The sequence below is a fragment of the Carcharhinus amblyrhynchos genome, chromosome 5 (genome assembly GCF_965287045.1).
Source record: "Carcharhinus amblyrhynchos chromosome 5, sCarAmb.v2.hapA, whole genome shotgun sequence".
Lineage (NCBI taxonomy): Eukaryota > Metazoa > Chordata > Chondrichthyes > Carcharhiniformes > Carcharhinidae > Carcharhinus > Carcharhinus amblyrhynchos.
Genome location: NC_137328.1, coordinates 29,715,878 through 29,742,421, shown reverse-complemented (window position 1 = coordinate 29,742,421; position 26,544 = coordinate 29,715,878). Strand labels below are relative to the sequence as shown.

General features: G+C 45.1%; 1 protein-coding gene across 2 annotated transcripts in view; it reads right to left on the bottom strand.

The window, feature by feature from the left end:
• uba6 (ubiquitin like modifier activating enzyme 6) overlaps positions 1–26,544 on the bottom strand; it is a 236,257-nt gene that overhangs the window by 128,605 nt on the left and 81,108 nt on the right. For both annotated transcript variants that reach the window (XM_080188556.1, XM_080188557.1), the window contains 5 exons: positions 25,654–25,734; positions 17,650–17,772; positions 14,037–14,160; positions 8,496–8,599; positions 5,799–5,861 (listed from right to left, as the gene is read on the bottom strand). In XM_080188556.1, the coding sequence (XP_080044682.1) occupies positions 5,799–5,861; positions 8,496–8,599; positions 14,037–14,160; positions 17,650–17,772; positions 25,654–25,734 (495 nt within the window). The remainder of the gene's footprint in view (positions 1–5,798; positions 5,862–8,495; positions 8,600–14,036; positions 14,161–17,649; positions 17,773–25,653; positions 25,735–26,544) is intronic.

The following is a 26,544-nucleotide window of genomic DNA, read 5'->3' as shown; positions in this document are numbered from 1 at the left end:
TCCATTCTGCAGCAGGGATTTTCCATTTTCTCTGTCAGGAGCTGCAAGTGTGAAAAAGTTAAGTTATTTGACAGGGAAGATATGCCAATTTTAGGGGAGGGGGGCAGGTGAAATTGACATACCCTCTCTGTCAGAGAACTTAAAGGGAATCTGCTCACACCTGAAGCTCCTGACAGAGAATGGAAAATTCCTGCTGCAGGATGGAGCGCTACAGTGATTGAAAAGCTTGCCAGTTGACCAGGGGCCATGGAGGCTAAAGTGATCAGGCCACTTCAGAGTTTCAAAGCTGACAGGCAGGAATGAAAGTGAACACAGAACTGCCGAAAATCACAAATCCTGGGTTGATCTTCAGATCTGCCACGGTTAGGAGCGGTCCAGCCATGAGGCTCAAATCTCAGGGGAGGGTGGTGAGGTCAACCCTTTGCCTCCAATCTGAGCCAACCCATCCCCCGAGAGGTTTGAAGAACCGTTTAATGCGGAGTTTAATGCGGAGAAATGTGAGGTAATTCACTTTGGTAGGAATAACAGATGTGTTGAGTATGGGGCTAACGGGAAGACTTTGAATAGTGTGGAGGAGCAGAGGGATCTAGGTGTATGTGTACATAGATCCCTGAAAGTTGGGAATCAAGTAGATAAGGTTGTTAAGAAGGCATACAGTGTCTTGGCGTTTATTGGTAGGGGGATTGAATTTAGGAGCCGTAGCGTTATGTTGCAACTGTACACAACTCTGGTGCGGCCGCACTTGGAGTATTGTGTGCAGTTCTGGTCCCCACATTACAGGAAGGATGTGGAGGCTTTGGAGAGGGTGCAGAGGAGGTTTACTAGGATGTTGCCTGGTATGGAGGGGAGATCCTATGAGGAGAGGCTGAGGGATTTGGGGTTGTTTTCGCTGGAAAGAAGGCGGCTAAGAGGGGATCTTATTGAAACATATAAGATGATTAGAGGTTTAGATAGGGTGGATAGTGATAGCCTTTTTCCTCTGATGGAAAAATCTAGCACGAGGGGGCATGGCTTTAAACTAAGGGGGGGTAGTTATAGGACAGTTGTCAGGGGTAGGTTCTTTACCCAGAGGGTGGTGAGGGATTGGAATGCCCTGCCTGCTGCAGTTGTAAATGCGCCTAGTTTGGGGGCGTTTAAGAGGTCTGTGGACAGGTTTATGGACGAAAAGGGATTGGTTTAGGTTAGTGGGTCATTGTTTTTTTTTAACTGGTCGGCGCAACATCGTGGGCCGAAGGGCCTGTTCTGCGCTGTAATGTTCTATGTTCTTCTGCAGCCTGGCAGTGGCAGAGCAGCAAACGGCCACTGGGCTTACCTCCTTGATCCCCTTCGGGGCCCATGGCACCAGCCTGGATCAGTGCCAGGGCACTGCCAAGGTACAGGCCTGAATGTGGACCTGAGTGAGAATTTAAGGTGGGAGAGGTCTGAGGGGGGAGGAGAGCTGGATGAAGGTGTCTGAGGGGGTTGGAGGGGGAGGCAGTTGGGCTACCCTCATGCTTGCATGGTGTGTGTGAGATCACCTGTTATTGCATGGTGGGGAAGGAGGGAGAGGGGGAGGATGCCCCTCTTTGCTGAGGGATTAATGGTTTTCTCCTGTACCCTCAGAATCCAGCACACCAAGCTCATGCAAGTCATTACCAGCACCAAAATATATCCAGTGCACTTCCTGCTGCAGAGGCAGGTGAATGGTTGGGGGGATGGGGGATGAGGTCTGGTGAATGGGCGACCATCTGCAAACATCCCCACTTCTGACCTTATGATAGAGAGAAGATCTTTGATAAAGGACCTTTGAAATAACTAAAAATATAAAGCAAAATAGCCTTCAGATTGTCATTTTAATAATTTTCAGATTTTCAAAGGTTGGATATTCCAAAATTAACTCAATTTATAGCATAGGAAACATAGTGGAGAATGCTCTGGCCTGCCAGCTACCAGCGAGAATCGTGAATGACCCAGAATTTGGGCACCAAATCTTTCACAATTGTATTACAGTTAATGCACTTGCATAATTATCAAGTTGCCGCTTGCAATAGGTGGGACCCTGAACAGGAATGACAGGGCAGGTCAGATGCACAGTGATGGGTTTGGCATAATGGTCAACTGGGGCGACACAGTGACACATGGTGCTAAATTGGGGGAAGGCTAGATACAGCCGGACGAGGCAGGAGCTTAGGGATACAGACTGGGATAGGCTGTTGGAAGGCAAGACCACGTTAGGCATGTCGGAGTCTTTCAAGGGAAAACTGCAATGGTTGCAGGAAAGGCATCTGCCGGTTAGGAGAAAGGATGGGAAAGAGAGCCGTGGATTACTGGAGATATAGAAGACCTGGTTAGGAAGAAACGAGAGGTGTATGTCAGGTCTACGCAGCTGGGAACGGACAGAGCGTTGGAGGAATACAGAGAGAGTAGGAGGGACCGCAAAAGGGGAGTTAGGAGAGCAAAGAGGGGGCATGAGATGGCTTTGGTAGGTAGGGTTAAGGAAAATCCAAAGGCATTTTACTCCTATCTTAAGAGCAAAAGGGTGGCTAGGGGTAAAATCGGTCCTCTCAGGGACAGACATGGGGAATTGTGCTTAGAGGCAGAGGGAATGGGGGAGATCCTGAATGAATACTTTGCGTTGGTATTCACGAAGGAGAGGGGCTTGATGTCTGGTGCGGTCATTGAGGGAGCGGTAGACCAATTGAAAGATCTATCAATTATGAGGGAAGAAGTGTTAGGGCTTTTAGCTGGCATTAAAACCGAAAAATCTCTGGGGCCCGACTGCATTTATCCTAGGCTGCTTAGGGAGGCAAGGGATGAGATTGCTGGGCCTCTGACGCAAATCTGTGTCTCTTCTCTGGACACAGGTGAGGTCCCAGAGGACTGGAGGATAGCGAACATGGTACCGTTGTTTAAAAAGGGTAGGAGGGATAGCCCAGGTAACCATAGGCCGGTGAGTTTAACGTCAGTGGTAGGCAAGTTGATGGAGAGGATTCTTAGGGATAGGATGTATGAGCACTTAGAGCGTTGCGATCTGATTAAGGATATGCATCATGGCTTTGTGAAGGGGAAGTCTTGCCTTACAAATCTGGTAGAATTCTTTGAGGAGGTGACAAAAACGGGTAAAATCGACGAAGGACGAGCCGTTGATGTCGTCTATGTGGATTTCAGTAAGGCGTTTGACAAAGTCCCTCATGGTAGGTTGGTACAGAAGATTAAAGCTCATGGGATATGTGGCCAGGTATCTAGATGAATAGAGAACTGGCTTGCAAAGAGGAGTCAGACAGTAGTAGTGGAGGGGTCCTTTTCTAGCTGGAGGTCTATCACTAGTGGTGTGCTGCAGGGCTCAGTACTGGGACCTCTTCTCTTTGTAGTGTATATAAATGATTTGGAAGAGGGAGTAGGTGGTGTGATCAGCAAATTTGCTGATGACACCAAGATGGCTGGATTGGCAGGCAGTGAGGAGCAGTGTCTGGCAATACAGTGGGATATTGATAGGCTGGTTGATTGGGCAGTTACATGGCAAATGGAGTTTAATCCAGATAAATGTGAGGTGATGCATTTTGGCCGGAATAATGTAGGGGGGAAGTTGTATGATAAAGGGTAAGCCCATAAGGAGTAGAGAATCGCAGCAAGACCTGGGGGAGCAAGTCCACAAGTCTTTGAAGGTGGCAGTGCAAGTGGAGAGTGTGGTGAAGAAAGCCTATGGTATGTTAGCCTTTATAGGAGGGGGTATAGAATATAAGAGCTGAAATCTAATGTTGCAGTTGTACAGAACGTTGATTAGGCCGTATTTAGAGTACTGCGTCCAGTTCTAGTCGCCTTACTACCGGAAGGACATGGAGACTCTGGAGAGAGTGCAGAGGAGGTTTACCAGGATGTTGCCTGGTATGGAAGGAGTGGGGTATGAGGAAAGATTGAAGAAATTGGGGCTTTTTCCCTTGAAAGACGCCGACTGAGGGGGGATCTAATAGAGGTATATAAGATTATGAAGGATATAGATAGAGTAAACAGAGGTAAGCTATTTCTTATGATAGAGACACGTAGGACAAGGGGCCATGGACTTAAGGTGAGGAGGGAGAGGTAGAACACAGATATTAGAGGGAGGTTTTTCACACAGAGGGTAGTGGGGGTATGGAATGCTCTGCCAAGTAAGGTGGTGGAGGCAAACACGCTAGTGTCATTTAAGAGTAACTTAGACAGGCACATGAGTGGGTTGGAGACGGGTGGATATAAGAGATTGTTTTAAATAAGGGTCATTAGCATTGGGGCGTCCCTGGTAAGGTAAATGGATATGGTACAATAATAATGTTTTTTTTCCCCTTTTCATTCACAGGTTTTAAGTCGGTCCGTCTCGTGTCCAACGAGGGGCATACACGCGATGGATCGTACTGGGGCTGCTCTTGGTTGTTCAAGATTGGCCTAGTGCTTCATGTCGTTAGTGTGTGCCTAAACTGGACCAGATACTGGACAAGACGACAGCTCAGTGACTATCACTGATTGCTGTGCAGACACATGGATTTGGGCCGGTGTCTGTGGGAGTTTGCGCATTCTCCCCATGCTTGCGTGGGTTTTCTCCGGGTGCTCCGGTTTCCTCCCACACCCCAAAGATGTGCTGTTAGGCTGACTGGCAGTAATAAATTGTCCCTAAATCAGTTTCCCTCAATCTGGATGGCCATAAAACATTAGACAGGGGTCGTGGGTGGAGAGGGGGACTGGTGGTGTTGAGATGGCGGCGCGGGCTCGTTGGGCCGAAGGGCCTGTTTCCCGGACTGTTTTTGTTCACAGTGGTTAGCTCAGCTGTCACACAGCTCTAGGGACCCAGGTTCAATTCCTGGTTTGGGTCAGTGTCTGTGTGGAGTTTGCACATTTTCCCCGTGTCTGTATGGGTTTCCTCTGAATGCTCCTGTTTCCTCCCACAGTCCAAAGATTTGCAGATTAGGTGGATTGCCATGGTAAATTGGCCCTTAGTGTCCCGGGATACGTAGGTTAGAGGAATTAGTGGGGCAAATATGTGGGGTTACAGGGATAGGGCCTGGGTGAGATTGTTGTCGGTGCAGATTTGATGGGCTGAATGGCCTCCTTCTGCACTGTAAGGATTCTCTGTTTCTAACTTCCTGGCTCCTGAGCTTCAGGTTTCAAGGCTACTCCACAGATGTGCTGGGGAATCCTTCTTGCAAGTTCCCAGATAAGGATTTACCCACCAACTGTTTAGAAGTGCCAATTTCCCCTGGATAATTATGCTGGGCTGGGACCATCCAACAAAGCAATTTAAATCATGAAGGATGATTCTGCCCGTTTCAAACTCATAGTTACCCTGAAAGAATTAGAAGGGGAAAAAGCCACTTCTAACTTTAAAGTAACTATTTTAAATACCCTGACCAAGCTCCACACACAGTCCCACACACACTTCATCACGCCTGATTACATACTGGCTTTACGACAGCTAACAGCTAGCTAAAGGAGGGGGTGCATTTTCCTTCACTGTCCTCCTTTTGCACTTTGTCACAATGCTGTGGATGTGTTTCATTCTTCAGTCTCATCCAGCATAAGGCAAAGTCATGCAAGATATGAGAGTTTCATTTTAAACGCACGCAAGCGGTTAAGTGGTGGCAATCCGTGACATCTGTATTTTGTTCATTCATCTGGTTCCAGTTAAGCATATCTTACCAGCCAGATGAATTTATGTTTCAACCAGATTATCAGATTTCTAAGATTAACATACTAAATATAGTTTTATCTCTTAAAGATGTTGTAAAAACTACTGACAATAATGGCAAACATGGCAACAAAAATGCAGACAGACAAAAAAAAAATCTTGCCTCGGGTTTGCTGTAGTCTACAATCAAGCATTGAGGATTTAAAAGTTGTCTCTCCATGTTTTCCTAAAATAAAGAAATGAGGAAAGATAATCAATGACGTTCAAAAGATATAAAAAGTTCACCTAACTGCAACAGTGGGAAAAACATCAACCATTGGGTTTAGACTAGAGTTTTAGCCTGGGCCAATTCACTTAACTAGAGGAGCTAAATGGCAATACATGACTGATTGTAATTTTTTACAAAATGTGTTCACCCTTTTGTATGTTTCCGACTTAATACTGGTTTACGTGGATACTATGCAAATATCCTCCACACAGCACATATGGCTGAATAAGGCTGTAAATCCAGAGTCTGAATCTGGTTAGTTTAACATCTGTTGTAGGAAAAATGCTGGAATCCGTCATCAAAGAAGAAATAGCAAGGCACCTTGAGAAGAATTGTTTGATAGCGCAGACGCAGCACAGATTCGTTAAGGGGAAGTCGTGTCTGACGAATTTATTGGAATTCTATGAGGATGTAGAGGGACCTCGGGGTCCTTGTGCATGAGTCGCAAAAACCCAGCTTGCAGGTGCAGCAGGTGGTCAGGAAGGCTAATGGGATGCTGGCCTTCATAGCGAGGGGGATTGAATATAAAAGTAGGGAGGTCTTGCTGCAGCTGTATAGGGCATTGGTGAGGCCGCAGCTGGAGTAGTGTGTGCAGTTTTGGGCGCCGTACTTACGGAGGAACTTCTTCACTCAAAGGGTGGTGAATCTCTGGAATTCTCTGCCCGTTGAAGTGGTGGAGGCTACCTCGCTAAATATTTTTAAGACGCGGGTTGATGGGTTTTTGATAAGAGAGGGGATTAAGGGTTATGGGGAGAGGGTGGGAATGTGGAACTGAGACACGACAGATCAGCCATGATCTTACTGAATGGCGGGGCAGGCTCGAAGGGCTAGATGGCCTACTCCTGCTCCTATTTCTTATGTTCTTATGTGACTAGTGCGGTGGACGGAGGGGAACCGGTGGATGTGGTGTTTCTCGATTTTCAGAAGGCATTTGATAAGGTTCCGCACAAAAGGTTGCTACAGAAGGTTAGGGGGCATGGAGTTGGGGGTAAGGTGTTAGCGTGGATAAGAGGATTGGCTGTCTAATAGGAGGCAGAGAGTAGGTATCAATGGGTGCTATTCGGATTGACAGTTGGTGACTAGTGGAGTGCCCCAGGGGTCGGTGCTGGGGCCTCAGCTATTTACCATTTATATAGATGATCTGAAGGAGGGAGCTGAGTGTAGGGTGTTGAAATTTGCTGATGACACAAAGATAAGTGGAAAAGCAAATTGTGTGGAGGGTGTGGAAAGTCTGCAGAGGGATCTGGATAGGCTAAGCGAGTGGGCGAGGACCTGGCAGATGGAGTACAATGTTAGCAAGTGTGAGGTTATCCACTTTGGCAGGAATAATAGTAGGAGGGATTACTATTTAAAGGGCGAAAAGCTGCAGCATGCTACAGTGCAGAGGGACCTGGGGGTCCTCGTGCATGAGTCGCAAAAACCCAGCCTACAGGTGCAGCAGGTGATCACGAAGGCAAATGGGATGCTGACCTTCATAGCGAGGGGGATTGAATATAAAAGCAGGGAGGTCTTGCTGCAACTGTACAGGGCACTGGTGAGGCTGCAGCTGGAGTAGTGTGTGCAGTTTTGGTCGCCGCACTTGCTCAAGGATATTTTGGCCTTGGAGGGAGTGCAGAGGAGTTTAACTAGACTGATACCGGAGTTGAGGGGGTTGAACTATGAAGAGAGGCTGAATAGACTGGGCTTATACTCGCTGGAGTTTAGAAGGATGAGGGGGGATCTTATAGAGACATATAAGATGATGAAGGGGATGGATAGGGTAGACGTACAGAGATTCTTCCCGCTCAAAAAGGACAGCAGGACTAGAGGGCACAGCCTCAGGATAAGGGGGGGGCAGTTTAGAACGGAGTTGAGGAGGAACTTCTTCACTCAAAGGGTGGTGAATCTCTGGAATTCTCTGCCCGTTGAAGTGGCTACCTCGCTAAATATATTTAAGACACGGGTAAATCGGTTTTTGGTAGGCAAGGGGATTAAGGGTTATGGGGAGAAAGCAGGGAAGTGGAACTGAGCCACTTCAGATCAGCCATGATCTTACTGAATGGCGGGGCAGGCTTGAGGGGCTAGATGGCCTACTCCTGCTCCTATTTCTTATGTTCTTATGAATCATTTTGTGAAGCCAACTACTGAAGTCGTCAAACCATAACTTCTGTGGACACCCCTTTCTGTTAAAAGTGAGCTGCAATCTAAAATGGAGCAAAGTCCTTTCACTAATGTTATTAAGAACAGCCATCACCAACACTCCTGCAAATGATAGGCACTTGAAAAATTAAACACACAAATAAAAAATATTATACACACAGGAGAAACAGTAATAATTCACATAAATTTGCCAAAATATGGTCAGGGTAACTCTCAGTGGAAACCTGTGTATAGATTTGAGATGTTACCTGCTTGGCTAATAGCATGTTCATTACAGAAGTGCCCATATTTAAGAAAGGAAGGTTATTTGGATATCCAAAAGTACCAATCATTTGGGTACATGTCAGTTCAGATAGGAAGATGACGAGAGATAGTACAAAACCCCATTCAAGTCTGATATACAGGAGGTTTATAGGCATGGCAATGTGAAGTTTAACGCAGAAAAACACTTACAAATGTAAATATTTTTGGCATTTTCAGCTGCACAGCAATTCCTCCATGTAAATATGGCATTAGACTTGAAGTGTCTCCAATACTAAAGGAATATGGGGACAAAACTGAAAAAAAAAACACAATGAAAATGCTGAAACACAGAAATGTACTTTAAAATAGAAAGATTACAACACGCCACAAACATAACGTACCTTAAAGGTAATTATAGAAATCCAAATAATTTTCAGTTTTGTTTTTAAATTTTAGCAATGAAAATTTACTATAAAAGTCATGCTCAGTTAAATGATGAATTATTATATGACAGAACAAATCATGTTTATAAGATTATAGGAGCAATCTTACAACCTCTTCCCACCAGACGTTCTGTGAGTGAGGTGGTAAGATTGGGTGAGACAAAAAATTGGGTTTGCATCCAGTTTCTTGCCTCCTCCAATCTTACTGGCACTGCTTTGCCCACGAATGTGTGCGAAGCTGATTTGAGTATTAATGATATGATTAATATGTCATTAATGAATCCTGGACACTATCCCCCGGGCTCAGTTGTACTTGGCCCCTCATGAGTCAAGCTTCACACCGGTCAGAATCACAGCTGGTCCCCACCAGCAGAAATCGGACATGATAGCCTGACCAGGGGCTGCTGAAATCCCTGAGGTGGTTGGGGACAGGGGGTGGTTGGGGGCAGGGGGTGCGGTTGGTGGAGAGAAATGTAGAAGGGGTGGTGATCGTTGGGAAAGGGAATGTCGTATGTTCCTGCCCATTTAAAATATGAATTTAAACACTATCACCTGCCAACACAAGATGGTCACCAATACCTCTCTGCACATGCGTATTTGTCAGTATGAGCAGAATCCAATGGCACAATTTGTAAAAGGTACAAATTCATTCTCAAACAGCAACAGCTTCTTTTCAGCAGTGTTCAAACTTTTAACAATGAATCTTATTTTATTGCCCATGAATCCCCAAAATGATTTACACCACAAAAAAGACACAACTAGGTGGACCATTACTCTGAACTGTGGTTCTTGAATGGCTGATCTGAAATTTCAAGTAATTCCACACTTCCTGAGCCCTGTGGTGGGCAGGCACTTGAAACACAGTCACTTCTCTGTCACTGTCTTTCCCACTTCCTCCCTTTCCATAGCCATTTGTTTTGATACTTAAACTTTTGATATATTTCTGAAAATACATCAACGCACTGTGCCATTTTAGCTGGGAATTGAGTGAGGATAGGCTAATAGAATGCATTCCGTTTGACCTTGCCCTTTCTAGTCCCACCTGTGAAGTTTGAGGTGACATGTGGATTGAGGGGATTGTCAATTTGATGCTGCCAACAGTGTAATATTTAAAATTCCAGAGTCTGTGATGACTGTGCATGCACCCTGCTGCACATTGCCCCCTACAAAGATGGGAGGCATGCATACAACTGCACATGCACAGCATTGCCAGCAAACCCAAAGAACAAAGAACAGTACAGCACAGGAAACAGGCCCTTCGGCCCTCCAAGCCTGTGCCGCGCATCGGTCCAACTAGATCATTCGTTTGTATCCATCCATTCCCAGGCTGCTCATGTGACTATCCAGCTAATTCTTAAACGATGCCAGCGTGTCTGCCTCCACCACCCTACTTGGCAGCACATTCCAGGCCCCCACCACCCTCTGCGTAAAAATCGTCCCTCTGATATCAGAGTTATACCTCGCCCTTCTCACCTTGAGCCTGTGACCCCCCGTGATAGTCACCTCCGACCTGGGAAAAAGCTTCCCACTATTCACCCTATCTATATCCTTCATAATTTTGTACATCTCTATTAGGTCTCCCCGCATTCTCCGTCTTTCCAGGGAGAACAACCCCAGTCTACCCAATCTCTCCTCATAGCTAAGACCCTCCATACCAGACAAAATCCTGGTAAACCTTCGCTGCACTCTCCCTAAAGCCTTCACATCCTTCTGGTAGTGCAGCGACCAGAATTGGACGCAGTACTCCAAATGTGGCCTAACCAGCATTCTATACAGCTGCAACCTCAGACTCCAGCTTTTATACTCTATACCGGTCCTATAAAGACAACCATGCCATATGCCTTCTTCACCACCTTCTCCACCTGTGCTGCCACCTTCAGGGATTTGTTGACTTGCATATCTAGGTCCCTCTGTGTTTCTATACTCTTGATGGCCCTGCCATTTACTGTATAGCTCCCCCCTACATTAGTTCTTCCCAAATGCATCACCTCGCATTTAGAACATAGAACACCACAGCACAAATGGGCCCTTCGGCCCACAAGTTGCGCCGATCACATCCATACCTACCAAGCCATAGAACTACCTGTAACTCCCAGTCCCATTAAATCCCATATACTCATCCAGAAGTCTTTTAAAAGACCCCAGCGAGTTCGCCTCTACCACCACCGATGGCAGCCCATTCCACTCACTCACCACCCTCTGAGTGAAAAACTTACCCCTAACATCTCCTCTGTACTTGCTTCCCAGCACCTTAAACCTGTGTCCTCTCGTAGCAACCATTTCAGCCCTGGGAAATAGCCTCCGAGAATCCACCCTATCTATTCCTCTCAACATTTTACAAACCTCTATCAGGTCGCCTCTCAACCTTCGTCTCTCCAGGGAGAAGAGACCTAGCTCCCTCAACCTATCTTCATTAGGCATGCCTCCCAATCCAGGCAACATCCTTGTAAATCTCCTTTGCACCCTCTCAATAGCTTCCACGTCCTTCCTGTAGTGAGGTGACCAGAACTGCGCACAGTATTCCAAGTGGGGTCTGACAAGGGTCTTATAAAGTTGCAGCATTACCTCCCGACTCCTAAACTCAATCCCTCGATTAATGAAGGCCAGTACACCATACGCTTTCTTGACCACATCCTCCACCTGCGAGGCCGATTTAAGAGTCCTATGGATCCAGACCCCAAGATCCTTCTGCTCCTCAACACTGCTAAGACTCCTACCCTTGATATTGTACTCCTTCGTCCCATTGGTCCTGCCAAAATGGACCACTACACATTTATCTGCGTTGAAGTCCATCTGCCACTTCTCCGCCCAGTCTTGCATCCTATCTATGTCATGCTGCAACTTCTGACATCCCTCCAGACTACCCACAACACCACCAACCTTCGTATCATTGGCGAACTTGCTAACCCATCCTTCCACTTCCTCATCCAGGTCATTTATGAAAATGACAAACAGCAGGGGTCCTAATTTATCAGGATTAAATTCCATCTGCCATTTGTCCGCCCAATTTTCCAGCCTATCTGTATCCTGCTGTATTGTCCGACAATGTTCATATCTTTCCGCAAGTCCAGCCATCTTCGTGTCATCTGCAAACTTGCTGATAACACCAGTAACACCTTCTTCCAGCTCATTTATATATATCACAAATAGCAGAGGTCCCAGTACAGGGCCCTGCGGAATACCACTGGTCACAGACTTCCAGCCGGAAAAAGACCCTTCCACTGCTACCCTCTGTCTCCTGTGGCCAAGACAGTTCTCTACCCATCTAGCCACCTCTCCTTGTATCCCATGAGCCTTAACCTTCTTAACCAACCTGCCATGAGGGACTTTGTCAAACGCCTTACTGAAATCCATATAGACGACATCCACGGCCCTTCCTTCATCAACCATTTTTGTCACAGCCAAATTTAAAAATAAATTCTTGTATTTTCATGATGACCAGGCATTAAGAGTACTTTACAGCCTTTTGAGGTGTAGCCACTGTGGTAACAGAGGAAACATGGCAGTAAACTCCCACAAACAGCTATGTGATAATGGCCAGATCATCTGTTTACAGTGATGTCAATTGCGAGATAAATCTTGGCCAGGACTGGAGATAACTACTGTGCTTGTCTTCAAAACAGCACCACAGGATCTGTGGTCTGAACTTAACATCTCATCTGAAAAACAGCACCTCAAATTGTAATGCTCCACATGTACAGCATGCATCAATCTTTCTGCTGTGGGAAAATCTGTGCCGATATATTTTTTAAACTGTTAACACCATTTTGGGATTCAGAAGCCAATCCATGCAGACAACACTCACTCCAGTCTTTGCTTAATGTAGAACTAGTGCCCATTTTCAAAAGCAATTTTCACCTATATAGCACCTTCAAATTAGGGAAGCACCCTTTGTTCATTGTATATTAATGGTATTTAATTGCATGCAGGCAATAGGCATTAACTGGGAATAAAATTGTGTCCCTATAAAAAGGAAAAGACTTAAATTGTGCTTTTAATATCTGGTCATCATGAAAATATAAGACTTTATTCTTAAATTTAAGAAAGTTCTGATGAAGGGTCATCTAGACTCGAAACATTGGCTCAATTTTCTCCCCACAGATACTGTCAGACCAGCTGAGATTTTCCTGTATTTTCTGTTTTTGTTTCAGATTCCACCATCTGAAGTATTTTGCTTTTGTCTTAAATTGTGATTGTTAGATGAGGATTTGCACGTTTGGGATCTATATCTCTGTAAATATATGCTTATGCATGTAAAGATTGGCTCTAGTTCTATTCTTCACCATCTGGCTTTCTAACATTACAGTAGGATGGTCTGGCAAACACAGACAAATGAAGAGACACAGGTGCATCTGGCTAACAGACTTGGCTTACTGTCTGTTTTTAGAAACATCTTACAGGAGAAAAGAGTGGTGTAGAATACAAAGCTTAGGATACAGCAGAGTGAAGGGAGTGGAGGATAAAGCTAGAACTGGAGAAGTACGTAGACCTTGGAAGGTTGCAGGAGATTACAGAGATAAGATCAGGTGATCCCAGGGAGGCATCTGAAAACATGAATGACAATTTTATAATCAAGGCACTGGTGGACCAATGTTGGTCAGTGAGTGAAGTGGGAATGGGTGACCTGGACTTATTCGAAGTTAGCATATTGGAAAACTCAAATTACAGAAGGCAGTTGATGAAAAGCATTGCAATTGTTGATTCTGGAAGGAACAAAATGAAAATAAAGCAACTAAATTTTAAATTTCTCCTTACAGGAGATATTGTGAACAACTTTCTAAAAGCCAGCCACAGGCTTCCAGTTGTGAGACATAGATGTCAGATGGTACGAATGTTAATATTCTGAATGCACCAGATTATAATCATAGAATCTTACGATGCAGAAGGAAGTAATTCAGTCTATCAGGTCTGCATCAACCATAATCCCACCCAGGCCCTACTCCATAACCCCCTGCATTTTCCCCAGCTAATTCCCCTAACACTAAGGGTCAATTTAGCATGGCCAAGCCACCTAACCTGCACACCTTTGGATTGTGGGAGGAAACCGAAGCACCTGGAGAAAACCCATGCAGACACAGGGAGAATGTGCAAACTCCACACAGAATGTGACCCAAGCTGGGTTTCGGACCCGAGTCCCTGGCGCTGTGAGGCAGCAGTGCTAATCACAGTGCTACTGTGCCGCCCCCATGTGATGAAACGCAGGTGAGGGGCGATTGAAGCATTTCATATTAAAATTATCCATTTTATAATAACATTTCCCTCTAAAATAACCACCATTCATATTGGTATTATCGGTGAAAGAACATACCAGTTACTTGCTGCACTGATTCATTTAACTCTGTCATCCCATTGACTTCCCGAAAAGTCACAAACTGTCCTGTTTCCAATCCATGGTTACGATTCTCCAAACATGTAACGATTCCAGGATTGGACTGTGAAAGAAAAGGTGAGAGGCATTAACATGTGTATCCAGTTACATTGTGTAAAGAATCATTATGACAACATAGAGTCACATAGGTTTACAACATAGAAACAGGCCCTTCAGCCCAACTTGTCCATGCCGCCCTTTTTTAAAATCGCAATTGCCTGCATTTGGCCCATATCCTTCCCCATGCAATTGTCTAAATGTTTTTTAAAAGACAAAATTGTACCCCCCCCCTTCTACTACCTTTGGCAGCTTGTTCCAGACACTCACCACCTGTGTATGAAAAAATTACCCCTCTGGACCCTTTTGTATCTCTCCTCTCTCACCTTAAACATTTGCGCTCTAGTTTTAGACTCCCCTACCTTTGGGAACAGATATTGACTATCTAGTTGATTTATGCCCCTCATTATTTTATAGATCTCTACAAGATCACTGTCAGCCTTCTACGCTCCAGAGAAAAAAGTCCCAGTCTATCCAGCCTCACCTTGTAACTCAAACCATCAAGTCCAGGTAGCATCCTAGTAAATATTTTCAACACTCTTTCTAATTTAATAACATCCTTTCCATAATAGGGTGACCAGAACTGTACACAGTTATCCAAGTGTGGCCTTATCAATGTCTTATACAACTTCAACAAGATGTCTCAACTCCTGTATACAATATTCTGAGCAAGGAAGCCAAGCATGCTGAATGCCTTCTTCACCAATCTGTTCACCTGTGACTCCAGTTTCAATGGGCTATGAACTTGTACCCCTAGATCTCTTTGTTCTGTAACTCTCCCCAACGCCCTACCAATGCTCTACCAATAACTGAGTAAGCCCTGTGCTGGTTCGAGCGACCAAAATGCATCACCTCGAATTTATCTAAATTAAACTCCATCTGCCATTTGTCAGCCCACTGGCCCAATTGATCAAGATCCCGTTGCAATCTAAGGTAACCTTCTTCATTGTTCACTATGCCACCAATCTTGGTGTCATCTGCAAACTTACTAACCATGCGGACTAAATTCTCATCCAAATTATTAATATAAATGACAAATAACAGTGGACCTAGCACCAATCTCTAAGGCACACCACTGGTTGCAGGGCTCCAGTTTGAAAACAATCTTCTACAACCACCCATTGTCTTCTGTCATCCAGCCAATTTTGTATCATTTTGACTACCTCACCCTGGATCCCGTGAGATTTAACCTTATGCAACAACTTACCATGTGGTACCTTGTCAAAGGCCTTGCTAAAGTCCATATAGACAACATCAACTGCAATGTCCTCATCTACCTTCTTGGTTACCCCTTCAAAAAACTCAATCAAATTTGAGAGACATGATTTTCCGCTTACAAAGCCATGCTGACTGTCCTTCATCAGTCCTTGCCTCTCTAAATTTATTACCCTTTTGGTTCTGCTTTTTAATTTAGCTCCTAGTTATTCATACTCCCTTAACAGAACCTTCGTTCCTGTCCTGTCATTGATACCTATGTGGACCACGACAACTGGATCTTTACCCTCCCACTCCAAGTTGCTCTACAACACAGGTGAGATATCCCAAACTCAAGCACCAGGCAGGCAACACAATCTTCAGGATTCTCAATCCTAGTCACAGAGATCAGTATCAATGCCCCCCTCCCCGGCCTTTGAATGGCTCCCTGTACCAGGGTGCCGTGGTCAGTTTGCTCATCCTCCCTGCAGTACCCGTTCCCATCCACACAGGGAGCAAAAATCTCGAACCTGTTGGACACGTTCAGGGACTGAGGCTCCTGCAACCCTACTTCCTGGATCCCTCTACCTGCCTCATTCACAGCCACACCCTCCAGTCCCTGTCCCAATTCAAGGTATTTAATCTAAGGGGTGTGACTAGCTCCTGGAACACAGTGTCCAGATATCTCTCCCTGAAGTGTCACAGCATCCGAAGCTCAGAATCCAGTTCATCTACCCTGAGCCAGAGGTCCTCAAGCAACCAATACTTACTTCAGACATGCTCACTGGGAGCCACAGCGGGGTCCACCAGCTCCCACATCATGCATGAACAACACATCACCTGACCCTCCATCTCTATTTTATTTAGTTTTTAATTTGGGTTTTAATTTTTTAAAATTATACATCTCCTTATTACCTCAGTCTCAACGCAATGTCTAACCAGTAATGTAAATGGGTTTTCAAATTCAGTACAGCTCTCTGTTAGCCAATCAAATCACAGCCCTCCTGTGATGTCACTTTTAAGTTTTTTTTAGTCTGAACTCACTGTCAGTTTCAGAGAATTAAGAGTAATATTTACTTACCAATCAGTAGTCTCCCTTGTAGGCTCTGCTGCCTGTTTCATCTAACTCCCTGTTTTCACCCAACTCCAGAAGTTTGGCAGCACTCACCGTGCAGTCACCCCAGAGTCCAGCAAATTACCACCAGTGCCTTTGCTATTTCCCCACCATCTCTTTTAATACCCTGGGATGGGATCCATCAGGGTCAGGAGACTTAGAACATAGAACATTACAGCGCACTACAGGCCCTTCGGCCCTCGATGTTGCACCGACCAGTGGAACCAATCTAATGACCCTCTAACCTAAACTGTTCCAATATTATCCATATGTCTATCCAATGACCATTTGCATGCCCTTAAAGTTGGCGAGTCCACAACTGCTGCAGGCAGGGCATGCCACGCCCTTACTACCCTCTGAGTAAAGAACTTACCTCTGACATCTGTCCTATATTTATCAACCCTCAATTTAAAGCTATGTCCCCTCATGTTAGCCATCACCATCCAAGGAAAAAGGCTCTCACTGTCCACCCTATCTAATCCTCTGGTCATCTTGTATGCCTCAATTAAGTCACCTCTTAACCTTCTTCTCTCTAATGAAAACAACCTCAAGTCCCTCAGCCTTTCCTCATAAGACCTTCCCACCAAGCAGCATCCTGGTAAATCTCCTCTGCACCTTTCCAATGCTTCCACATCTTTCTTATAATGCGGAGACCAGAACTGTACGCAATATTCCAACTGCGGCCGCACCAAAGTTTTGTACAACTGCAACATGATCTCATGGCTCCGAAACTCAATCCCTCTACCAATAAAAGCTGGCACACCATACGCCTTCTTGACAACCCTATCAACCTGGGTACCAACTTTCAGGGATCTATGCACATGGACACTGAGATCTCTGCTCATCCACACCACCAAGAGTCTTTCCATTAGCCCAATACTCTGTAATTCTGTTACTCCTTCCAACACTACCTCTTTCATGATAACAATAGGTCCTCACCTGTCATAACCTTCTTGTCATCAATTTTTGGCATGTTATTTATGTCTTCCATTATGAAGACTGACACAAAATACCTGTTCAATACCTCAGCCATCTCATTTCCAGTCATTACATCCCCTTTCTCATCCTCAAAAGGACCAATGTTTACTTCAGCCACTCTTTTTTGTTTTACATCTGAATAAACATCAATATGAGCTAGCATGAAATGCTGCAGAACAGTGAAGATGATTACTTTCTGCAGATTATTACCTGTGTGATATTTTGAATGAAGATTTCCTTTGGCTCTTCTCCATTTGGATCAGCTACTTCAAACTGATCTCCAAAGTCACAGAACACACGACAGAACACTCCATATACATCAGCACTAATGAACTGAAAAATAAAATGTACAGAATTTCCACTGATAAATCATTAAAGTGTACAGTAGCATTGGGAGTTCAAAAATTAAACATTCATGTTCCTGACTGCCTTCAGACTGTGACCTATGCTGTTCATGGACATAGACAATGATTCCAAATGCAGTTTTAAATAAGCTTGCAGCCACAGAGAGCATTAATCCTTGGTTCAAGGGAGAGAAATCAAATGTTAGTTTTAATCCAATAAATCTGGGATATTCAAATGCCAAACAAATCTGTTTTGAAATGACTGTGGAAGTTTGAAATAATGCAAAAGACAAACAGGAAGCAGCTACAGAGAAAAAAGAAACTAGGAACAGAATAAGAAACCAGATGTGGCGGATGAGAAAAAAGCAGTGTGTCATTCAGTTAATTATTTGTTGCCCCTCTTATCTCTCTAATCTACTCCAGCCCAGAACCCTCTGCACTCATCTAATTCTGATCCTACAGTATCTCTGATTATAATCACTCGATCACTGGTATTTGTGCCTTAAACTGCCTCAGCTCTAACCTGTGGAATACTGGTTTGTATTTGTTTTGAAAGACTGGTGCTGCATTGCAAAATAATCCAGATTAACATAAACCTATCACATACCACATGATCATGACCACTACTTCACGCTAGATCCTAGACAGACATAACAACATATTCCCATTGCATTGGTTTCAGGCGTATCTTGAACAAAAATGTTTTCCAATATGTAAATTATGCACCAGGTTTAAGATTAAAGCATCACTCTGAAATTAGACAGAATGATATATTATATGAAAGACTCTATAATATACATCTCATACACACAGCATCCAACATATTACTTTGATAATAGGGTACAGGAGAAGATCAACATCCAGAAGTTAACAACCTTTTAAATCCAAGTGAAGAGCCTCATTGGCCTGCAGATGAGAGTGGAGCAACACAGTCCCAAGGTTCACCTCCATCTTACTCCTGGAAAATTTCCAGTCTCGGGAAAACAAACTAGATGAACTTAAAGCCAGACACCTTTTTCAAAGGGAACTTAGAGACTGCTGCATACTCTGTTTCATAGAGATATGGCTCACTCCTGCTCCACCAGACTGTCAGAGGGCTTCTCAATCCACCGAATGTACAGCAGGCTTAGGCAAGGCTAGTGGAGATGGGGTCTGCCTTCCAATCAACACCTAGAGATAGCAGCACTGGCGAATTTCTGCTCCTCGGGCCTAGAATACCTGACGCTAAAATGCTGCACCTACTACCTTCTGTGGGAATTGACCTTTTATCCTGACAGCATGTTAACATCCCATCCCATGTGGACGTGAAGACTGCATTGTACGAAATATACACCACCACAACTAGTCTTGAGATGAAACATTTTTACCATGCCAGGCTCAAGAGCGTCCTATCAAGATATCACTAACATATCTCCTGTTCCACCAAAGGCCCAAACATTGTAGACCACTGCTACAAATATCATACCATTCTACCACCTGCCCACATTTTTACAAATCAGACCACAAAGCTGTGCTCCTGCTCCCGGCTTACAAGCAAAAGCTGAAACGGGAGGATCCATTAAAGAAAGCCGAACAATGTTGGTCTGAGGAATCGGATGATCTCCAGCGGGACTGCTTCAAGTTAGTAGGCTGGTCAATATTTAAAAACTCAGCGACCAACCTGAATGAGTATGCCATCACAGTAACTGACTTTATTAGTAAGTGTGTCAAAGAAGCAAATCTGTGTGTGTTTTGCAACTGGAAACCATGGATAAGCAGGGATATCCACTGCTTGCTAAAGTCCAAGTCTGAGGCGTTCAAGTCAGGCAACACTGACCTATATAAGAAATTCAGATATGACCTAAGGAGAATCATGAAAGATGTCAAAAGACAGTACCGAACCAAGCTAGAGTCCCAGGCTAGCCACCCAGACTCCCACTGACAATGGCAAGGTCTGCAAGACGTAACAGGCTACAAGATGAAGGCATGTAAAATTGCCAGCATCAATGCATCCCTCCCTGATGAGTTCAACGCATTCTATGCCGTCCACTCTGAAGCCTCAGACGAACCTGTATCTAAGGTCACTGTCACTGACGTCAGAGCAGCCTTTTCAAAAGTCATCCCATGGAAAGCAACTGGCCCGAATTGGGTAAACACAGTAAGAAGTCTCACATCACCAGGTTAAAGTCCAACAAGTTTATCTGATAGTAAACCCACTTGCTTTCGGTGTTTGCCCCTTCGTCAGCTGAGTGGAGAGTTCTGGTCACAAACAGAGGATATAAAGGCACACACAGTTTACAGAATACTGATTAGAATGCGAGTCTTTACAACTGATCAATTCCTAAAGGTGCAAACAATGTGAATGGACTTAGCTTTAAGCATAGGTTAAAGAGATGTGTATTGTTTCCAGACAGGATAGTAAGAGAGATATTGCAAGCCCAGGCAAGTCATGGGGGTTACAGATAGTGTGACATGAACCCAAGATCCCGGTTAGGCCATCCTCATGCATGCGGAGATTGGCTATCAGTTTCTGCTCAGCAACTCTGTGCTGTCGTATGTCGTGAAGGCCGCCTTGGAGAATGTGTACCCAAAGATCAGAGGCCGAATGCCCATGACCGCTGAAGTGCTCGCCAACAGGAAGGGAACAGTCTTGCCTGGTGATTGTTGAGCGGCGTTCATTCACCCGTTGCCATAGTATCTGCATGGTCTCCCCAATGTACCATGCCTTGGGGCATCCTTTCTTGCAGCATATCAGGTAGACAATGTTGGCCGAGTTGCAAGACTATGTGCTGTGTACCTGGTGGATGGTGTTCTCACGTTTGATGATGACATCCATGTCGATGATCCGGCATGTCTTGCAGAGGTTGCTGTGGCAGGGTTGTGTGGTGTTGTGGTCACTGTTCTCCTGAAGGCTGGGTAGCTTGCTGCGGACAATGGTCTGTTTGAGGTTGTGCAGTTGTTTGAAGGCAAGAAGTGGGTGTGTGGGGATGGCCTCAGCGAGATGTTCGTCTTCATCAATGACATTTTGAAGACTCCGAAGAAGACGTCATAGCTTCTCCGCTCCAGGGAAGTATCGGACGACAAACGGTACTCTGTCCACCGTGTCCCGTGTTTGTCTTCTGAGGAGGTCAGTGCGGTTTTTCGCTGTGGCGCATCAGAACTGTCACATCAACCTCTGCAAGATATGCCAGATCATTGACACGGATGCCATCATCTCACATGAGAACACGCGTTCTCACATGTTCCTTTCCTGTTGGCGAGCACTTCACCTCCTCCACAATCATCCTCAACACCAGTGCTCCACAATGCTGTGTCCTTGGCCCTTTACTATTCTCCTTATACACCTGCAACTGTGTGGCCAAATTCTCCTCCAGCTTAATCCTGACTCTACTCCACTCTCTGCAGTTAGGAGACTGCTCATTTCTCCATCAAAGATCGGAAGGAATGGGCAGTTGTATGGGTTGGGAAAATCTTCATGGGCAGTGGCAATGCTGAAAATCCAGGCAATGCCCATTCCCCTATTTCCATCATTTACCATAGAAAGCTAATTTTATTGCAGACTATGTGGAGCAGAGTCGAGAGGCAGCGATTTTTGGGCGTGCGAGGAGGCAAAAACAAGGTATATTTTTCTGTTTATTCCGTTTAACTTTTTATTTTTAGTGCTAAGTCGCGAGTTTCGGCGGTTTTTTTTTTAAATTAGTTAGAAACCGGAAGTCGTCACTAGGACGCTTACCGGTAGTTGTAGTTTTTTTTTCTCGTGCCCCTAACACTATAAATTAGTGCAGAGAGGATTCCCGATTCTCTACACTGGTAGAGAATCCCACCCTTCCACCTCCTCTAACCTAATTATAAGTGTGAGGGAAGTTTTTTTTTTATATTTTTACTTTTCTGCTGGTAATTGATTCAGGGATGGCAGTTCAGGCTGTAAGCTGCATCTCCTGTGGGATGTATGTAGTGAGGGACTCCCACAGTGTTTCAGGTGATTTTACTTGTGGGAAGTGTGTTAGATTGCAGTTTCTGGAGGAGCGTGTAAAGGAGCTGGAAGGGGAATTAGAGGAGCTCCGTATAATTCGGGAAGTGGAGCAGGACATAGAAAGGAGTTATAAGGAGATAGTCACTCCTAGGAATAAGTCTTGGGTCACTGCCAGGAAGAGGGGCAAAAAGCAGTTGGGGGGACAATCCCCTGGGGCTGTTCCCCTCCAAAATAGGTTTTCGGTCCTGGAGGCTACAGTTGAGGAGAAATCAACTGGGGATAGCCAAAGGGAGCAGGTCTCTGGGGGTGAGCCTATTGGCAAGCCTCAGGTGGTTAGGGGTAAGAGATTGGGCCTCGTGATTGGGGACTCCACAGTTATGGGGACGGATAGGAGAGTTGGAGGTAAGGGTAGGGACTCTGGGCTGGTGTGTTGCCTACCAGGGGCTGGGGTCCAGGATGTATCGGACAGAGTATTCAGGACTCTTAGGGGAGAGGGAGATCAACCCCAAGTTATAGTTCATGTGGGGACACATGACATAGGGAGATTAAGGGAAGGGGATATTAAGCAAAGATTTATGGAGTTGGGGTGGAAACTAAAGGCGAAGTCAGAAAGAGTAGTTATATCTGGACTCTTGCCTGTGCCACGGGATAGTTTAGAGAGGAATAGGGAGAGGGAAAGTTTGAACTCGTGGCTGAGGGGATGGTGCAGGAGGGAGGGGTTCAGGTACTTGAGCAATTGGGGCTCATTCTGGGGAAGGTGGGACCTCTATAAGAGGGATGGTCTACACCTGAACCAGAGGGGAATCAATATCCTGGGGGGTAAATTTGCAAAAGCGATGCAGGAAGGTTTAAACTGATTCGGAGGGGGGGAGGGATAGTGAGGAAAGGGGGTGAAAGTGAGGGGGGCATAGTTGGGGAATGCAAGGCACGGCATAGTGGGGGTGGGGCGGAGCAGGGTTTGAAATGCGTGTACTTTAATGCGAGGAGTATTCGCAATAAAGTGGATGAACTTGCAGCGTGGATCAGTACCTGGGACTTTGATGTTGTGGCCATTTCTGAGACATGGATAGAGCAGGGTCAGGAATGGATGTTGCAGGTTCCGGGGTACAAATGCTTTAGTCGGAGTAGAGAAGAAGGTAGAAGGGGGGGGTGGGGTAGCATTGCTAGTCAAGGACTGTATCACAGTGTCGGAGAGAAAGTTTGATGAGGACTTGTCAGTTGAGGTAGTATGGGCGGAGATTAGAAATAGGAGAGGAGAGGTCACCCTGTTGGGAGTCTTTTATAGACCTCCTAAAAGTTCTAGAGAGGTTGAGGAAAGGATTGCGGAGACAATCCTGGTTAGGAGTGAAAGTAATAGGGTAATTGTTATGGGGGACTTTAACTTTACGAATATTGATTGGAGTTGCTATAGTTCTAGCTCGCTAGAGGGGTCAGTGTTTGTACAAAGCGTGCAGGAAGGTTTTTTGTCTCAGTATGTAGACAGGCCAACTAGAGGTGAGGCTATATTGGATTTGGTGCTGGGAAATGAGCCAGACCAGGTGCTAGACTTGGAAGTTGGTGTGCATTTTGGTGATAGTGACCACAATTCGGTTACGTTCACCTTAGTGATGGGAAGAGATAGGCATGAACCTCGGGTCAGCAATTTTAGCTGGGGTAAGGGCGATTATGAGGCTATCAGGAGTGAATTAGGAAGCATGGATTGGATTAGGGGATTACAGGGACTGGGAACGTCTGAAATGTGGAGTTTTTTCAAGGAGCAGCTACTGCGAGTCCTTGATAGGTATGTCCCTGTCAGGCATGGTGGATTTGGTAGATCTAGGGAACCGTGGTGCACTAAAAGAGTTGAGTCGATGGTTAAAAAGAAAAAGGAGGCTTATGTTCGGATGAGATTGGAGGGCTCAGATAGTGCACTAGAAAGCTTTAGATTGGCTAGGAGGGAGTTGAAGAGTGAGTTGAGAAGGGCTAAAAGAGGACATGAGAAGACTTTGGCTGATAGGATTAAGGAGAATCCTAAGGCGTTCTATAGGTATGTCAAGAACAGAAGGTTGGTCAGGGCAAGATTAGGGCCAGTTACAGACAGCAGGGGGAAGTTGTGTGTGGAACCGGAGGAGATTGGAGAAGTATTGAACCAATATTTCTCTTCGGTGTTCACGCAGGGGGACATGAATATAGCTGAGGAAGACATTGGGTTGCAGGGGTGTAAAATAGACAGTATTACGGTTGATAAAGGGGATGTGCTGGAAATTCTTGAGGGGCTGAAAATAGATAAGTCCCCTGGTCCGGATGGGATCTACCCTAGGATTCTCTGGGAGGCTAGAGAGGTGATTGCAGAGCCTCTGGCTCAGATCTTCAGGTCGTCATTGGTCTCTGGTGTAGTCCCGGAGGATTGGAGGATAGCGAATGTTGTCCCATTGTTTAAGAAGGGGAACAGAGACTTTGCCGGGAATTATAGACCGGTGAGTCTTACTTCTGTTGTGGGCAAGGTTTTAGAAAAAATTATTAGGGATAGGATTTATAGTTATTTGGAGTGTAATGAATTGATTAGAAATAGTCAGCATGGTTTTGTAGCGGGTAGGTCGTGCCTTACTAACCTTATTGAGTTTTTTGAGAAGGTGACCAAAGAGGTGGATGGGGCAAGGCAGTTGACGTGGTATACATGGATTTTAGTAAGGCGTTCGATAAGGTTCACCTTGGTAGGCTTCTGCAGAAAATGCAGATGTATGGGATTGTGGGTAATCTAGGAAGTTGGATCAGGAATTGGCTATCAGATAGGAGACAGAGGGTGGTGGTGGATGGTAAATATTCATCATGGAGTACAGTTACGAGTGGTGTGCCTCAGGGATCTGTTTTGGGGCCACTGTTGTTTGTAATTTTTATTAATGATCTGGATGAGGGTATAGTTGGGTGGATTAGTAAATTTGCTGATGACACCAAAATTGGAGGTGTGGTAGATTGTGAGGAAGGGTGTCATAGTCTGCAGGGAGACTTAGATAGGTTGCAGAGCTGGGCCGAGAGGTGGCGGATGGAATTTAATGCGGAGAAGTGTGAGGTAATTCACTTTGGTAGGAGCAACAGATGTGTCGAGTATAGGGCTAACGGGAGGACTTTGAATAGTGTGGATGAACAGAGGGATCTAGGTGTGTGTGTACATAGATCCCTGAAAGTTGGGAATCAAGTAGATAAGGTTGTTAAGAAGGCGTACGGTGTCTTGGCGTTTATTGGTAGGGGGATTGAATTTAGGAGTCGCAGTGTAATGTTGCAACTGTACACTACTCTAGTGCGGCCGCACTTGGAGTACTGTGTGCAGTTCTGGTCCCCGCATTACAAGAAGGATGTGGAGGCGTTGGAGAGGGTGCAGAGGAGGTTTACTAGGATGTTGCCTGGTATGGTGGGGAGGTCCTATGAGGAGAGACTGAGGGATTTAGGGTTGTTTTCGTTGGAAAGAAGGCGGCTAAGAGGGGATCTTATTGAAACATATAAGATGATTAGAGGTTTAGATAGGGTGGATAGTGATAGCCTTTTTCCTCGGATGGAGAAAGCTAGCACGAGGGGGCATGGCTTTAAATTAAGGGGGGGTAGCTACAGGACGGATGTCAGGGGTAGGTTCTTTACCCAGCGGGTGGTGAGGGATTGGAATGCCCTGCCTGCTGCAGTTGTAAATGCGTCTAGTTTGGGGGCGTTTAAGAGATCTCTGGATAGGTTTATGGACGAAAAGGGATTGGTATAGGCTAGTGGGTCATTGTTTTTGTAACTGGTCGGCGCAACATCGTGGGCCGAAGGGCCTGTTCTGCGCTGTAATGTTCTATGTTCTATGTTCTATGTTCTAAACCACTATAGCATTGCATAACTTATCACAGCAGAAGTGGAATAGAGAAACAATAGAATGTTTTAACCCAGTACTTATTACAAGGACCATACCTTGATTGGTGGTTGCTGTACATGGCAAAAGTCATTTATCCTCTTCTGAAGTGAAAGCCGAGTCTCTGTCAAAACCACACACTGCAAATGAAGAACATTAATCAATATGAATATAACGTAGCACTATTCTCAGAAGACTGCAGCTTCACATCATGAAACTGTTTGTAGCCCTAATATACTGCCAACACATCGAGCCAATTTACCAGTTCTTAGTCAAGCTTACAAAATACTTGGACAAATTCAAATATACCACCTTTGGGAAAAATATCTTTTGTTCAATACAATTATTACATGATTTTTCACAAAGATGACCTAATATCTACAGACTGTTTTCTCAAAAGCTGCCTTGATTCTAGTATCTGACCTGCTCCTGCATCCTGTTTCCTGCTCCTGTGAAGGGAATTTTTTCATTCTCGGCTGAACTAACTCTGACCTGACCATTTTGCTTCCCACACTGTTCTGCTGCAATTCTTGTTTCCCACTGCAACTGGTTCTATTTATTCTTCCTTTGGAATAATGAATTTGTTGGTGTGACACTATTCCTTAGAACAGAAGTATGCTATGCAGCCCTAAGGGCTGTTCCAGTGTTCAACTAGATCACAGATGGTCTGCACTGCAACCCCATTTACTATCTTTGACTACACCATCCTCTGGTAAAATTTGCCTAACAAAATCCGATCTCAATCTTAAAATTGATCCAGGATCCACAGTTTTTCGGGTGAAAGGATTTCCACTACCATGTGTGTCAAATTGGGTTTCCTGATTTCAAAGAACAATACAGCACAGGAACAGGCCCTTCAGCCCTCCAAGCCCGCACTGATCATGTGTTCCTAACTAGACCATCCGTTTGTATCCCTCCATTCAGTTTTTTTCTAAATCGGGAGTGTAAAC